Here is a 17101-nt window from a genome sequence, read left to right on the forward strand (position 1 = left end):
GACCAATCCACCTATCAGACCACCGAACACACACACACATGGACACACACATGGACAGTGGACACACACAGACAACACAGGAAGGCCCCAGCACACATGGACGGACAGACAACGGAAAGGACAGCCCCAACCCGACCCAGCCGACAACCGAAAGGACACACAGAGGAAAGAACACAGGACAACGGCAGACACAGAAAAGGATGGACAATCGAACACCAGCATGACACACACACATGGAGACAGACACACAGGAGGACACCCAGTGGCGGAAGAACGGACCACACATGACACACAGACAAGGAACAGGACCACCACAACACACAAGGACACAAAGGAAGACGCACAACACACACAGCCCGGAAGGATCGCAACACACAACACAGCAGCCCGGAAGGATCAACACAGTGAGCTGATCAACCACCACAGCAAGGAAACTCCACCACAAGGAACCCCGGAAGGACACACAGGAAGCCGAGTGGACCACACAACACCACAGCAGCCGAGCACACAGCCACAGCAGGAAGGACACACGGACCACCAGGCACAGCGGAGTCTGGCCACAGAGGAAACACAGTGAAGGACACACACCACACAGACACGACCACACACCACCACGGAACACACACGAAGGAAACGCCCCACACCACCAAGGAACACATGGACACAGACACACCACGACCACACACACAACACACACACAAGGAACGGAGGACAAAGGAAGGACCCCAAGGAACACACAACATGATCACACAGGAAGACGACAGAACCACACACACAGACACGCCCCACACACAGACACATGACCATGGACAGGAAGACCACAGCAGCCACAGATGGAGACAAGACGACACAGAAATAGACACAAACAGGAACAAACACAACACACAGCCACAGGAACAGCCTGACACTTGTGAAAAGGAGGCAGTGGCACACACGTGAAAAGGAGAGGAATGGACACAACACAGACACAAGGAAGCCAGATGGAACACAGGTGGAAAGGAGCAGATAAACAGTATCACAGAACCCTGTGGAAACACAAATGGATGAGAAAGGAAGGCAGATGAAAGAAGGAAGAGGACACAACAGGAGAACATGGAGACACAAACACAGAAATGGTGAAACATGGAAAGGAGGCACAAACACTGAAAATAGAAATAGGGGTGAAGAAATACAGCCCTGTATCACAGGGGTGGATGGAAAAGGACATTCAAGGAAGGAATGATGGACAGAATGGACAATGGACACCAAATGGAAGGGTTAAATGGAAGAAGAGGAAGAAAGAAAATGGAATAGAAAGATGGACAATGCATAAACATGGAAAGAAGGAATAAATAAAGAAAATAGTGAAGCACAGAAATGGACAATGGAAGAAAGGAGTGGACAGAAGGACAACTGAAATGGACATGAAATAAACATGGAAATAAGGAAGGAAGAATGGAACAGGATGGAGCACAGTGAAAGCCAAGGACAAAAGAGGGTTATGCTTGGCCTGGAAGGGATTTGTGCATGACTTGAGGTGGACAGACAAATGTAAAGAATGGAAGGAATGGACAAATAATGGAATGGAGCGGAATAAATAAAGAGGGAAAGCGTGAAAATATCAATGATCGCCGGGCAGAACTCCGAAGCGCAATACCAGATCGGGTATCGTAACTATCAGCGTTCATTGCCCATTCGTAGCGTTGTGAACATACCAATCATTCAATGGCTCCAACGGGGATTGTTAGAACAGCGCCGATGCAACAGAAACTGGAAGCGTTGAGCAGGTTACCGGACTGTTTGCGAAATACGGAATTTGATCGAAATCGCTATGGTAGGATCATACAATTGTAGCAGACAGCCTCGGAGAACCGATGACCGGTGCGCGATGTTAGAAAGAGAAATAAAACTCTTCAGATCGTCGCACTTCGAATAGAGAATTGTTATCGTCCTTCGACAGATTGCCGTTCATCGTCCTTGTTATGACCAGGTTTGCGGAATCTGATTCATTCGAAGGATTATCAGTTGCAGCCTGGTCAACCCTATCGGTTTATCATCAGTTGTTATCAACCTTTGACAAAAGATATAGTTGTAATTATCAATCTCATTGATGAATGATGACGCCACCAACCTTTTAATGGTTGGTGATCTTCATCGCATCCTTTTGACGAAGATCGTCCGGTTTGTTATCGGTCCTCTCGACATCGCTGACGACGACAGGCGGAGCATCGAAGTTGTGGTGTCTATCGTAACTTTATCGGGGTGATATCAGTTGTACTATCAAAGCCTCATTGAAGACCGTTGTTCGGTCAACCCCGAAGTTGGTAGCTCCGTCGTTCGATCAGCGACAGTTTGCGTTTCCATCAACCCCGTGATCATGACATCAGTTGTGTTCATCAACCTGTCAGTTGTGTTATGAAATTTCGTCATCGACCAGTGATGTCGTATTTCCGTTTGAAAGTAACATGGTGAAACATAATATGCCATTATCGACTGTTCATTGGCGAAACGGTATATTGTTGCCTGCAAGTGCCATCATGCAGACCGAAGTTCGTCTTCGCTAAAGAAACCGTTCAACGACGATTCGTCGCCACCAAGTTATTTTAAACACCGTTATCCACGATCAAGACTGATGTACGTTATCGCACCAGTCGCGCGTGCGTGTGTGTCCTGAAAGCACCGAGTTTTAAGCCGTAATATTCTCATTATTCAGCAGCGACTTTCGTCTTCGCGGGACGAAATGAATATTGACGCGTAGACAGCAAAGTCAATGCGGCGTTAGCGTAGCGTAGTCAATCATCGCTTTAAACGTAATACCTACGCACGACGTTTCGTATCACGTATCATCAATATTAAAGTCATTACGGTCATCACTATCCGTCACTCGTTTTAATGAGTGCTACGAAACGTCGACCATGTATCGATTTCCGTCGCAGTTAGTTCAGACACAAAGTAAATTGGAAGTGATTGTTCAGCGCTGGTCATTGGCAACAATACATCAACAAGGTTACATTAACTGAACGTTATGCTTCAGTAAATATGGTCGATTTCGGTCTTTTAAAGAGACAATTTCATACACATTTAGTTTGTCAGTTTTCCTTGTGCATTTAATTTTATAGCTGCTCTCAGTTGAATAACAGTAGCGTAATAGTTGCGCGCTGTTCGCGGATTTAGTTGCGTTAGATCATATTATCGTTACGCGAACGGTTAACCTGCGAGTTGTACGCTGATGTAGCCGGGCGTATAGTAAAGAATCACGGATTGGTAAATGGACGAACATCACCCATTACAATCTCAAACAAATGTGCCCGCATTATATTATGTTCAATGGCTTCATGTGACTTCACACACATTATTAACATTATCAACGCAATCGATAGCCTTAAGGTCATTGTCAATATACCGCATTGTAGCAGGTTGCGCTTTACAAAGTGCGAAGCCGATGTTCTGCATGTTTGTTTACCATATCATCATGCCAGATTATACGTTTGTCTTCGACTGAAGCTACTCGAATATAACATACCAAACAGCGTTGCATCGCGTGCGTGACCAGATAGTATGGTATGATCAAGTATATTTGGGAGTGGTCATCGAAGTTCTTCCCGATGTCACTCCGCGCCAGTTTTACTATTAAAGTAAACATACGCACTTCATTTCACCAACAACAAATATCGTTTCATCATTGACAGATGGAAAATTGACCGGAAGCAGTAAGCCGAATAAACGATTTCTGGCCCAATAAACCAATAGTACCATCGATGCTCGTTCGGCGTCACGACGGGACAACAGTGAAACATACGTTAGCCGATTATTCAAGCCTGCCATCATCACCGCGAGTCATAGTTAAAAGCGCCATGGATCGTACGCTTTGGTCATAATTGCTACCGAATGTTCATTCAATCAGATGGGTTATAACAATCAGCCTGTGCAGTCAGTATTGTGATTAAAGAAACGTATCAAATGGTGAAATTGTTCGTGCTCGTTTAAGCAAAGAATTCATTGTTTTGGCAAAGAACGAAGATGGCCTGCATCACAACACAGGAGAAAGGTATGCCATAAAGCATCTTCCATGGCAAGGAAGGAGAATGCGAAAAAAATACCTTTTAACAGGTTGACAGTTTGTTTTTTTCAATATATATATATATATATGGTATGTGGATATGGATGTGTGTGTGTAGGTAGTATTGATTATAGCGAAGATTACAGGTAAAGGTATTTCCTTCCTCCTTTCATTCATCATCATCATTACACAAACATCTACCCAATTTGTTGTTATTACTTCCGTAATCATATCATCGTTTCATCATCATCATCAGTCATTATCATCATCGTCAGTCATCATCATCATCATCATCATAGTTTGATATCGATATTAGCAACATATTCATGTTCATAAAGTTAATATTACTCGTTTCTTCGTATTGAATATTAGCAATGAATATGCGATGCATGTAGACGGAAGTAGAATAGTCGACAAATGTTCTCAGCCAATAAATGAAGTAGGTATTGTAAACACCAGAATGGTCGTTATTGGTTACAGTTCGACGTGGAAAGCTATTCCGATGACTATCTTACTGAGTGTGTTTTGACTATAGTTCGCTTTAGCTCAGTTTTGTTTCGTCGCTGGACGATATTGATGTACATCGATCGGTGGGGATTATTGGTGATTGTCATGGTTCTGAATGTTGGTTCATTTATAAGAGTCATCACATTTCGAGATCAACTAGCAACCAGTAGATGGGCAACACACGGCATAACTACGATATCTCAGCCGAGGTTACGTATGTTCTGAGTAACCAAAGTGAAAGTGAAACAACAGCTCCAACTGCGTTGTTTGTATCATCTCATGACGTCCTGGGAACACAGTAAGTGCACATTGATTGCTCAGTGTTTGTATTATCTCATGGTATCCCAGCACATCATGAGATAATACAAACACTGCAACAATGTGTACACTTACTGATGTATGCCCAGGACAACAAATGAGATAATACAAACACTGAACAATGTGTACACTTACTGATGTATTTCCCCAGGACGTCATGAGATGATACAAACAACGCAGTTGGAAAGCTGTTGTTTCACTTTCACTTTGGTTACTCAGAACATACACGTAACCTCAGCTGAGATATCGTAGTTATACACCGTGTGGTGTTTACTGCTCCATCTACTGGTTAACCTTTTAGTTGGTCTCAGTGGATGTGACGAGTGACCAAATGACATAACATAGAAATAAAGACCAACATTCCAGACCCGTGATACATTCACCCAATGGGGAAATCCCACTTGATCCGATTTGAAATGTCACGTCCAAGTAATATCGTTAGCGACGAGGAATAAGCTGAGCTAAAGCAAATTGAATATAGTCAAAACACACTCACGAGTACAAGATGAATGTCTGATGCATCCGGAGTCTTTCCACGTCCAGACATGTCGCTAACAAAACGATTGATCTGTGGTGTTTACAAATACCCTACTACTTTCGGTATTGTGAAACAGGGAGACGATTTGTGTACAATACTATACGTGTCACATTGCATGCATGCGCTGACATTGCTGTGGGGGTACTGTTACGGTTCAATACGGTGAATCAATAGAATAGTGAACGGGTGGGGTAAATGGTCTTTGTGGACATGGATGCATGTTTGTAGTATGGAATATCCAAAATATGATGATGATGATGATGATGATGATGATGATGATGATGATGATGATGATGATGATGGTGGTGGTGATGATGTCTGTTACAGGAATTTTTGAGGTAGGGCGAACTATGTATGTGCGTGCGTGCGTGTTTGTACATATCTTCAATGTGGTCTTAAGAGGTGAGGGGAGGGAGGGAAGAGACGTTATTATCCCTAGGGCAAACCCCACCACCCCGAACATCAAATGTATGATGCAAACACAAATAATATCAATATCATACATCCATACATCCATACATACCATATATATATATATATATTGAAAACAAATAATTAAAACAATGTATAATTTAAAAGGTAAATATTTTTCAAAAAAAAATAGGAAATGCCCCTTGTGCATTCTCCTTCCTTGCCACATGGAGGAGATCCTTTATGGATCATACCTTCCTCCCTGTAATAGACACAGGCTGTCTTCCGTTCTGCTAAGAGCCATGAAACCAGGCACAGACTGTCTTTCGTTCTTGCTAAGAGCCATGAAACCAGGCGCAGACTAAGGGCTGATACAGTTTAGCCTCACGACGATCAACACAGTACAAGCAATCTCGTAATACTGACACACAGATGACAGCAAGTACACATAGTTGACTTTATCCACCGCCGGGCCGGGTAAACATCTAGTTAGTTTGGACATTTCAAGTGACATTTGCTATAGCTGACAATTGTAACCAAAGCGTACATAAGATCCATGTATACCCAATATGGCCTTCATGCGGGTGACAGAGTGATTCTGTCGGTAGCGGGAGATATAATTATAGTGCATGACTCGTGACCCAGATCCAAATGTCAGCTAAGTGTATGTTTCACTGTTGTCCTGTCATAGGGAGGGGCCCTTGACAGGCATGAATAAAACTGAATAAACATAAACTGTTTCACTGTGAACATTGGGCCCAGAATCGTTTATTCAACCCTCTCCAGTGGGATGAAATAGACGGTGGACACCCGTCACAATGTGATAGAGTGAGTGTTTTGTTGGTTGGTTGGGTAAGTGAGTGAGAGTGCGTAAGCTGTTTACTAATAGTAAAAAACAACACTGGGTGGCACATGGTAGGAGGAACAAGCTCCGACATTGAGAGCTGTGGCCACTCCCACAAAATATACTTGATCATACCATACTAGAACCTCCTGAAGTCCACACACACGATACAGCTTCACTGTTTAGTGTATATTCAGAGTAAAGTACTTCAAGTCAGAAGACAAACGATATAATCACAGCATGATGATATGGTAAACAAAACATACAGAACACTGGCTACAAAGATTTTACTGTAAAGTACAGCTACTGCCTTGCCAATATTTTACACGGGCATGTTATTAAGTTACTACAGAAATTGTTTTACGCGGCAGATATGTATTTGCTAAATTTAATGGAGACACGTTGATAATGAGAATATGTACACACGTGTAGTCACATAAACCGTGAACCGTTCAGTATAAACACAATTCAACATGCGGGGCGTGGACAGGGTGACACATTTGACAGAAGTTACATCCAGAGTGCCAGATATAAGTGATTGTGTTCGAATCCGACCTGCCTGCCTCATGATCTGTGATATCCGTAGGTTGCTGGTTTCCTGTACCCGCATCACTCGGAGCTTTGCCCAGCCATGTAGAACACAACTCACCCAAGTTGTGTTCGCAGCAACATTAATACTACCAATCCTAACACAACTAAATCCACTGAATTGTATACCGTACTAACACGCCTGTGCCACCAATTCACCACTGTCCAATAAGAACTTAGGCTTATAAATTAAATACACAAGGAAAGCTGATAAACAAATGTGTACTAAAGTATCTTTAAGGTTTTCAAATCGGTATATTTATTTACAAACATATGTTCCAGAAATTAACATATGTATGATTTGATGTATTGTAAGTTGTGATAGCGCTAGACAATCCCCTTAACCTTTTGTGTTCAGACCCCATACATTTATGTATGGGAAGTCGATACATAGTTCAGCTTGTTCAGAAATCTATTGCCTCAATGTCCGATTACGTTTAAAACGGGTATCCCGATGGATGGGTGATGATGCCAGCGAATGTGGCTGCTCTTAGTGATACATTATGTGACACAGGGACAGTTTGTACAAACACAGTGTTCATACAAATGTTCATGGAATGAAATTACGCTTAAAACGATGATTGACACATATACATTATGCTTGCCACCAGTACAACTTTGCCTGTCTGATAGGAAGCCACACACGTCCAGTAATCATTTCATCCCTCACTCTGGAAGACAGGAAGAGAGTTGAGTCTGTATAGTGTAAAGTATTACAACTTAAAAACTCAGGGCCGCAGGGACACACACGCATCGCACGCACGCACGCGCGTACGGACGCGTGCGCATTTTTATAGTCTTACAGTGTGGATCTTGAGTGAACTATGTCACTTGGATGTGACAAGAACAGACAAATCACAGGGCAGACAGTTTCTTTGCTTGAGATAGACTGGTTTCACATGAGAGTTAGCGCACACAGGAAGAAAACAATCTTGTAATATACCGATTTCCTTATGAATAGTCAATATGTATATTATGTTTCCTATGTTACTTTCAAACAGAGCTCACAACATCACACTGAAGTCAGTGGCAAGGGTTCATAACACACAACTGATGTCCTTGACAAGGGTTGATAGACACAACTGATGTCCTTGTCAAGGGTTGATAGACACAACTGATGTCCTTGTCAAGGTTTGATAGATACAACTGATATCCTTGTCAAGGGTTGATAGACACAACGGACGTCCTTGTCAAGGGCTGATAGACACAACTGATATCCTTGTCAAGGGTTGATAGACACAACTGATATACTTGTCAAGGTTTGATAGATACAACTGATATCCTTGTCAAGGGTTGATAGACACAACGGACGTCCTTGTCAAGAGTTGATAGATACAACTCATATCCTTGTCAAAGGTTGATAGACACAACTGATGTCATTGTCAATGGTTGATAGACACAACTGATATCCTTGTCAAGGTTGATAGACACAACTGATGTCATTGTCAGGGTTGATAGACACAACTGATGTCCTTCTCAAGGGTAGATAGACACAACTGATGTCCTTGTAAAAGGTTGATAGATACAACTGACATCCTTGTCAAGGGTTGATAGACGCAACTGGTTCTCCTATTCAAGTGGCGATATGTACCCGACAGACGATCTAGGACGAGAGACATGGCCGCCCTTCCTAAGTTCAGTGTACGAGCCTCTTCCTGACTTATCCTTGACACCAGTCATCAGTTCTCCAGGGAAGCAGTCTGCTACAACAGGAATGCCTGGAGCCTCCTCCCTACCGGTGCCGTGGTTCTGGTCTGGTTCCACAATGTCCTCCTCTCTGATGTCCTCGTAGTGATGTAGGTCCAGGTAGTCGTGGATGGGGATGTCAGCCTGCTCCAGCTTAGCTTCCAGTTTCTGATCATCAACTTTATTCCTGTAACAATCCCATTTTAAGGTTATTGGATATTTTTCTCTATGTACATGATTGAAGTATATTATACGATTAACAACATACGGGGAGATTGATGGGGCAATGGACGACAGCTGAACGTAAGCTGATAAGTTACATTACTATGCTTTAGTCTGTGTACATATTAGATTCTACTTATTTGTCATTAGTGAGTGTGGATGGGTGAGGTTTACACCGCACTCAAAGTGATGCAGGAACCCTGTGTTAAACCCATGGAGAGCAGACTGTCAAACTGAGAATAACATTCAGGCAGAATGCCAACATAATCGGAATCTCACACGACCATGGGACATAACTCTGCTACGATGACTGTCAGACATCATCGTTAGTATGTTGTAGTTAGGATTATTCTAGTACGTTTTGAGTCGAGTTCCATCCGGGATTCGAACTCACACCCTCAGAGTCAGGTACCCAATCGCCAGCACACAAAGTCAGCCGCCTAACCCGCGGATTAACCCGAAAGTGAAATCCCAAACATAACATATGTTACATTTGATCACTTTCTAAATGGCATTGCAGTCATCGTGGTAGACCACTGAGTATACTGCTAGCTCAAAATCCTGTTGCGAATGTCAACTGACCGTGTGGGACACATTCCTTTGCGATAGCAGATGTAGCCAGCGGTACATGCAGTCAGGAGGATGAAGACGAAAAGCACCACCGATGTGACCGTGACGGCGTTAGACGCACCAGACACAGGTTCCCCTGGAAGATGAATCAATAGTTATACTTACACATTTCACAGTTGTCTACGAAGCAATCACACCGCAAAACAGGGAATCAAGGTCGCATTAAAATCACCATAATTGTCTGCGTGATATTAGTTGCAGATGCAGCAAAGATGGTTGGGATATTCCTAGTATTTATTGTTACTATCTTTGTTGTTGTAATCAATATCAATATTTAGAACAAAGCTCCATGACATGCGATTTGTCATCGTTGACATGCGTGACATGTAACATTTTGAAAGGACTTGAACACATAGGCGGAAGAATACAGAACATCGTGAACATAACTATTTTACGTCTGTGTCACATGTACGAGATCTGTTACCTACGACTGAAGATGTGTACCTGGTTCACGATCCAGACGGACAATCAGATGTCCGGCAGTTGTCTGTACAGTGTTCGCCGCACCTGGATCCAGTCGAGTTGCATCCCCTGTACACAGGCCCCGGATGTCACATCACAAACACCACCAGCACACCCGTCACACCCAGTGATACAGGATGTGTTACATGCTTCCTTGAGGCATTTCCCACATCCTACAACACACGCACCTGCCTGGTTACACCTCTGGTGCTGGCAGTTAGAGTTGCATCGCCGTGAACACTTCCGGCCATACCAGCCATCAACGCAACCGTAGACACACTCGCCAGTCTGGCTGTGGCACTCAGGTGGACACGAATCTCCATCTGGACATTGTCCACCCGTGGTCAGGGAGGGGTTAGGATCGACAGGTGTCATTGCATGCTTCAGTACAGTCGTCCCCATAGAAACCTTGTCTGCATCCCTCTCTACAGCCACTCTCACATCCTCCGACACAGTTCTCACATGAGTGTCCACACTCTACTCCAGAATAAGGAGGGTGACACTCCTCACAGGTGCCTGTGATCTTGTTGCAGGACTTACATCTGCTGGAACATGTCTTACATCCTGCTCCGTAGTAGGAGTGGCTGCAACCAGAGAAACAGGCTCCAGCCACCTGACAATACTCCCCATCACATCCACCTGGGCACCTGGTACAGCCTACCTTGAGAGTGTCACATGGCCTCTGACAGGTGAGACCCTGGAATCCAGGTATACAACCATCAGTACATCTCCCAATACCTTTGTCAGGGAGCAGCTCACACGTGTGGTACCTGCACCTGCTGCTGCAAACATCCTGGCAGTTGGGGCCGAAATATCCTCTGTGGCACTTGGTACTGCATCGACCTGTCTGTTCATCACACTCAGTACAATGCTGGGTGTCGGGACATTTAGCACCTGTGAATATAATCCCCAAATATGACTAATCTTAAACTGACTAATCTTAAACATATTTATGAAGTGCTCATAAGTTCTACTTGTATACAGTTACCATCGTCTTGAGCAATACATCTGTACAATATGTGAGAGGATCATGGCGGTCTTGCTTTATATGCCCACATGGTCATGAAATTAAATACTAGGATCCCCAAAAGACATTTCTCAATCCAGTGACATATAGTAGGTTAGATGTACCACAGATCCCCAAATGAAGCAGTTTCAATCAACGCATAAGCGAGAGATGTCAGATTACGAAGTGTCTGTAAAGTCCTGTGCATGTGAAGACAGAACCAATAGCTAATACTTGTACTTGGACGTAACCATAATAACTGTAATGAATATGAACAGATTACATACCCTGCTTACAGTCTGCATTTGAAACATACACAACCACGCTGATATGAAGCCTTCCTGCCAGGAACCTATGTTTATGGCTTGGAATCCCAGATTCTAGGTAAGAACAATGTTCATGGCTTTCGCCAAGGTGGCATGCATCATAGATCAGACTTTGCTTCCATGATCAGATTTACACGTCGACTCATAACTGTTAGAAGTTCCATTAAACTAAACCCATTCACTACCTCACTCACAAAATGATAACACGACTTACTTGTACACCCACTCATTCATTCCTTACCTTGTGAGTAAATGATTATGTGCGCCGTGACTACGAGCTGAAGGAATGGCATGGTGTACCTGAAACTTCAAGAGAAATGTTGACGAAAGTTCGGTTTTGTTCATGCACTGGAAGGCAGGACTCAACAAATAGTTTCAACAACATCCGCAACTAAAAACGAAAAAATGTACTTACTTTTGACTATACCTATTAAACATCCTCACTCGTTCGAACACGATATGCACAATGTGTTTGTTTGAAGGCCCGATACTGGATTGGCTGACACTAGTTTCACTGTTAGGGTCAGCAGCTTGTTTCGGCTTCCTGGTAATTAATGATAGTCATTGATAGAGCACCAAAACAATAGAGAGCAATGTCAAGGCGACCTGTATGATGTGTCTGTTTGTTGCAGACTGTGCGAGTCGTCTCCTGGTCCCATGGTTGTGTGTAGCGGCAGACTCTCCTTCCAGTTTCACCCATTTGGAGTTCATCTTTATAAACACAAAACGAAAGTACTCCATGGTTGGTTGAAGATGTCCAACCAATTATTAAGGGGAGAATCACATTTTCCCCCAACCAAAACAACACATTTGAAGGATCACTAACTTTCTCGCCATTACCTGAATATCATTATTGAGCTGGAATGTTAGCCTCAAGTAAGTGAGTGATATTTCTCTCTGTAGTCAGCCATCGCTGTGCTACACTACTCAGTGACTCACTCTCTCTGCTGTGGGTAGTTGCGATCAACGCTGTACTACACTACCAGTGACTCACTCTCTCTGCTGTGGGTAGTTGCGATCAACGCTGTACTACACTACTCAGTGACTCACTCTCTCTGCTGTGGGTAGTCAGCCATCGCTGTGCTACTACACTACTCAGTGACTCACTCTCTCTGCTGTGGGTAGTTGCGATCAACGCTGTACTACACTACTCAGTGACTCACTCTCTCTGCTGTGGGTAGTTGCGATCAACGCTGTACTACACTACCAGGGACTCACTCTCTCTGCTGTGGGTAGTTGCGATCAACGCTGTACTACACTACTCAGTGACTCACTCTCTCTGCTGTGGGTAGTCAGCCATCGCTGTGCTACACTACTCAGTGACTCACTCTCTCTGCTGTGGGTAGTTGCGATCAACGCTGTACTACACTACCAGGGACTCACTCTCTCTGCTGTGGGTAGTTGCGATCAACGCTGTACTACACTACCAGGGACTCACTCTCTCTGCTGTGGGTAGTTGCGATCAACGCTGTACTACACTACGATCAGTGACTCACTCTCTCTGCTGTGGGTTGTTGCGATCAACGCTGTACTACACTACTCAGTGACTCACTCTCTCTGCTGTGGGTAGTTGCGATCAACGCTGTACTACACTACTCAGTGACTCACTCTCTCTGCTGTGGGTAGTTGCGATCAACGCTGTACTACACTACTCAGTGACTCACTCTCTCTGCTGTGGGTAGTTGCGATCAACGCTGTACTACACTACCAGGGACTCACTCTCTCTGCTGTGGGTAGTTGCGATCAACGCTGTACTACACTACTCAGTGACTCACTCTCTCTGCTGTGGGTTGTTGCGATCAACGCTGTACTACACTACTCAGTGACTCACTCTCTCTGCTGTGGGTTGTTGCGATCAACGCTGTACTACACTACCCGGGGACTCTCTCTCTCTGCTGTGGGTTGTTGCGATCAACGCTGTACTACACTACCAGTGACTCACTCTCTCTGCTGTGGGTAGTTGCGATCAACGCTGTACTACACTACTCAGTGACTCACTCTCTCTGCTGTGGGTAGTTGCGATCAACGCTGTACTACACTACCAGGGACTCACTCTCTGCTGTGGGTTGTTGCGATCAACGCTGTGACTCACTCTACTGCTGTAGTTGCTACACTACCCGGGGACTCACTCTCTCTGCTGTGGGTAGTTGCGATCAACGCTGTACTACACTACTCAGTGACTCACTCTCTCTGCTGTGGGTAGTTGCGATCAACGCTGTACTACACTACCAGGGACTCACTCTCTCTGCTGTGGGTAGTTGCGATCGACGCTGTCAGGATATCTGTTATGACAGTCAGGATATCTGGTGGCATGACGGAGGAAGGACATGCCTACGCCAATATACACAAACATAACGTTAGTCCCCGGTTATATTGTGGAGAATCAAATTGGGAATAGGTTTGCAACAACCACGACGGATTGAATCACACCCGACATTATACTGTTCAATGTTTCACACACACGCACGAATTCCTTGTTTTATTTTTATTCCATCCTCTTACTGATGTCACATGAGTTAGAAGGAACGTATTATATAAAATTATTGTCGTTTCTCTTTCGGTGTTAAGTTCTTTTCCTGATAAAACATACAGCAGTATGTTTAGGAAACGAACTAAGCATTTACGAGTACTTTCCCAGTAGAGTCAGGATAACCAAGTATGACCTGCCGTTGTCATCTACTTCACATAACAAACAGCACAAACCCGATGTAGTGTAAAGTATACTAACCAAGACTTATCTGCCCTTGTCATCTACTACACATCACAACAGCACAAACCCGATGTAGTGTAAAAGTATATAACCAAGCCTGTTGTCATCTACTTCACATCACAAACAGCACAAACCCGATGTAGTGTAAAATTATACTAACCAAATTATTATCTGCCGTTGTCATCTACTACACCTCACAGCAAGCACAAACACGATGTAGTACCAAAATTATCTGCCGTTGTCATCTACTTCACATCACAGCAACAGCACAAACACGATGTAGTGTAAAGTATACTTACCAAGAATCATCTGTTGTTGTCAAGTGCGTGGAAAACGGGAGTATACAAAATTGCCACCGATTTGGCAGTTTCACGTCAGACGGCTTATGAATCTCGCATCATGTCACTATTCGAGACCCTACCCGTGAACTTCCGGGTTAGGATGAGACTTCAGTAACCCATGCTTGTCGGAAGAGGCGACTAACAGGATCGGGTCAGGCTCGTTAACTGGGTTCACACATGTCATCGCATCCAAATGGCGTAGATCGATGTTCATGCTGTTGATCCCTGGATTGTCTGGTCCAGATCCGATAATTTACAGATATTATATAGCTGGAATATTGCTGAGTGCGGCGTAAAACTCAACTCTCTCATTCACTATTCGAGACCCATCTTGGCACAACGTCATCGACAAAAACTTCAACGATTGTGATGAAATCATGTCCACTGACCTAGGTTGTGGTGGAGGAATAGCTACCACACTAGGGGGCGTTGAGGAGACATACAATACGATATAAGGAGGGGCAGTAGTAACTACTGTTAGGCTACCACACTAGGGGCGTGGAGACATACAATACGATATAAGGTGGGGGCGAGTAACTAAGGTTAGGATACCACACTAGGGGGCGTTGGAGACATACAATACGATATAAGGTGGGAGTGAGTAAGTAGTGTTAGGATACCACACTAGGGGGCGTTGGAGACATACAATACGACATAAGGTGGGGGCGAGTAACTAGGATAAGGCTACCACACTAGGGGGCGAGTAACTAGGGTTAGGCTACCACACTAGGGGGTGTGGAGCCATACAATACGATATAACGTGGGGGCGAGTAACTAGGGTTAGGCTACCACACTAGGGGGCGAGTAGCTAGGGTTAGGCTACCACACTAGGGGGCCAGTAGCTAGGGTTAGGCTACCACACCAGGGGGTGAGTAACTAGGGTTAGGCTACCACACTAGGGGGCGAGTAACTAGGGTAAGGCTACCACACTAGGGGGCGTGGAGACATGCAATACGATATAAGGTAGGGGCGAGTAACTAGGTTGAGGCTACCACACTAGGGGGCGTGGAGACATACAATACGATATAAGGTGGGGGCGAGAAGCTAGGGTAAGGCTGCCACACTAGGGGCGTTGAGACATACAATACGATAAAAGGAACAGGGGGCAGAGTAACTGGGGTGAGGCTACCACACTAGGGGGGTGGAGACATGCAATACGATATAAGGTGGGGGCGAGTAACTGGGGTAAGGCTACCACACTAGCGGGCGTGGAGACAAACAATACGATATAAGGTGGGGGCGAGTAACTAGGGTAAGGCTACCACACTAGGGGCGTGGAGACTTACAATACGATATAAGGTGGGGGCGAGTAAATAGGGTCAGGCTACCACACTAGGGGGCGTTGGGACATACAATACGATATAAGGTGGGGGCGAGTAACTAGTGTTAGGCTACCACACTAGGGGCGTGGAGACATACAATACGATATAAGGTGGGGGCGAGTAACTAGGATAAGGCTACCACACTAGGGGGCGAGTAACTATGGTTAGGCTACCACACTAGGGGTGTGGAGCCATACTGTACTGGATATAAGGTGGGGCGAGTATGCTAGGGTTGGGGTACCACACTGGGGGCGAGTAGCTAGGGTTGAGGCTTCATAACAATAGGGGCAGTAAGCTGGGGTTAGGCTACCACACCAGGGGCGAGTAACTAGGGTTAGGCTACCACACTGGGGGCGAGTAACTAGGGTAGGAGGCTACCACACTAGGGGCGTGGGGAGACATACAACTCTACTCCTATAAGGTGGGGGCGAGTAACTAGGGTAAGGCTACCACACTAGGGGCGTGGAGGCATACAATACGATATAAAGGTTGGGGCAGTAACTAGGGGTTAGAGGCTACACCACACTAGGGGCAGTAGCTGGGTTTAGGCTACCACCACACTAGGGGCGAGTAGCTAGGGTTAGGCTACCAAACCACGGGGTTTGTAGCTAGGGTTAGGCTACCACACTAGGGGGCGAGTAACTAGGGAAAGGCTACCACACTAGGGGGTGGTGGAGACATACAATACGCTATGAGTGTGGGGCCGAGTAACTAGGGTAAGACAACCACACTAGGGGGCGTGGAGACATACAATACGACATGAGGTGGGGTCGAGTAACTAGGGTTAGACTACCACAGTAGGGGGCTTGGAGACATACAATATGATATAAGGTGTGGGCGAGTAACTAGGGTAAGGCTACCACACTAGGGGGCGTTAGAGACATACAATAAGATATAATGTGGGGGCGAGTAACTAGGGTGAGGCTACCAAACTAGGGGGCGTGGAGACATGCAATACGATTTAATGTGGGGGCGAGTAACTAGGGTAAGGCTACCACAATAGCGGGCGTGGAGACAAACAATACGATATAAGGTGGGGGCGAGTAACTATGGTTAGGCTACCACACTAGGGGGCGTTGGGACATACAATACGATATAAGGTGGGGGCGAATAACTAGTGTTAGGCTACCACCCTAGGGGGCGTGGAGACA

At 45.0% G+C, this 17101-nt stretch overlaps 1 protein-coding gene across 4 annotated transcripts; it reads right to left on the bottom strand.

Annotated features, from left to right (window-relative positions):
• Positions 1–8919: 8919 nt before the first annotated feature.
• On the bottom strand, positions 8920–14714 carry LOC124279976 (scavenger receptor class F member 1-like). Of its 4 annotated transcripts, none has more exons than XR_006899548.1 (5): positions 14587–14714; positions 11819–11877; positions 10228–11139; positions 9736–9859; positions 8920–9118 (listed from the first exon to the last, which is right to left on the bottom strand). XR_006899548.1 is itself a non-coding variant. In XM_046715858.1 (4 exons), the coding sequence occupies exons 1-3, from the start codon at positions 12013–12015 to the stop codon at positions 10601–10603; spliced, it is 627 nt and encodes a 208-aa protein (XP_046571814.1). In that variant the 5' UTR covers positions 12016–12554; the 3' UTR covers positions 9735–9859; positions 10228–10600. The 4 variants fall into 4 exon arrangements, 1 of the variants encoding a protein (XP_046571814.1); XR_006899547.1 differs by lacking the exon at positions 14587–14714 and adding an exon at positions 11993–12554; XR_006899546.1 differs by lacking the exon at positions 14587–14714 and having other exon boundaries at positions 11819–12553.
• Between the last annotated feature and the right edge of the window lie 2387 nt (positions 14715–17101).

The sequence above is a fragment of the Haliotis rubra genome, unplaced genomic scaffold, assembly GCF_003918875.1.
Source record: "Haliotis rubra isolate DU_JTF1 unplaced genomic scaffold, ASM391887v1 Scf2599, whole genome shotgun sequence".
Classification (NCBI taxonomy): domain Eukaryota; kingdom Metazoa; phylum Mollusca; class Gastropoda; order Lepetellida; family Haliotidae; genus Haliotis; species Haliotis rubra.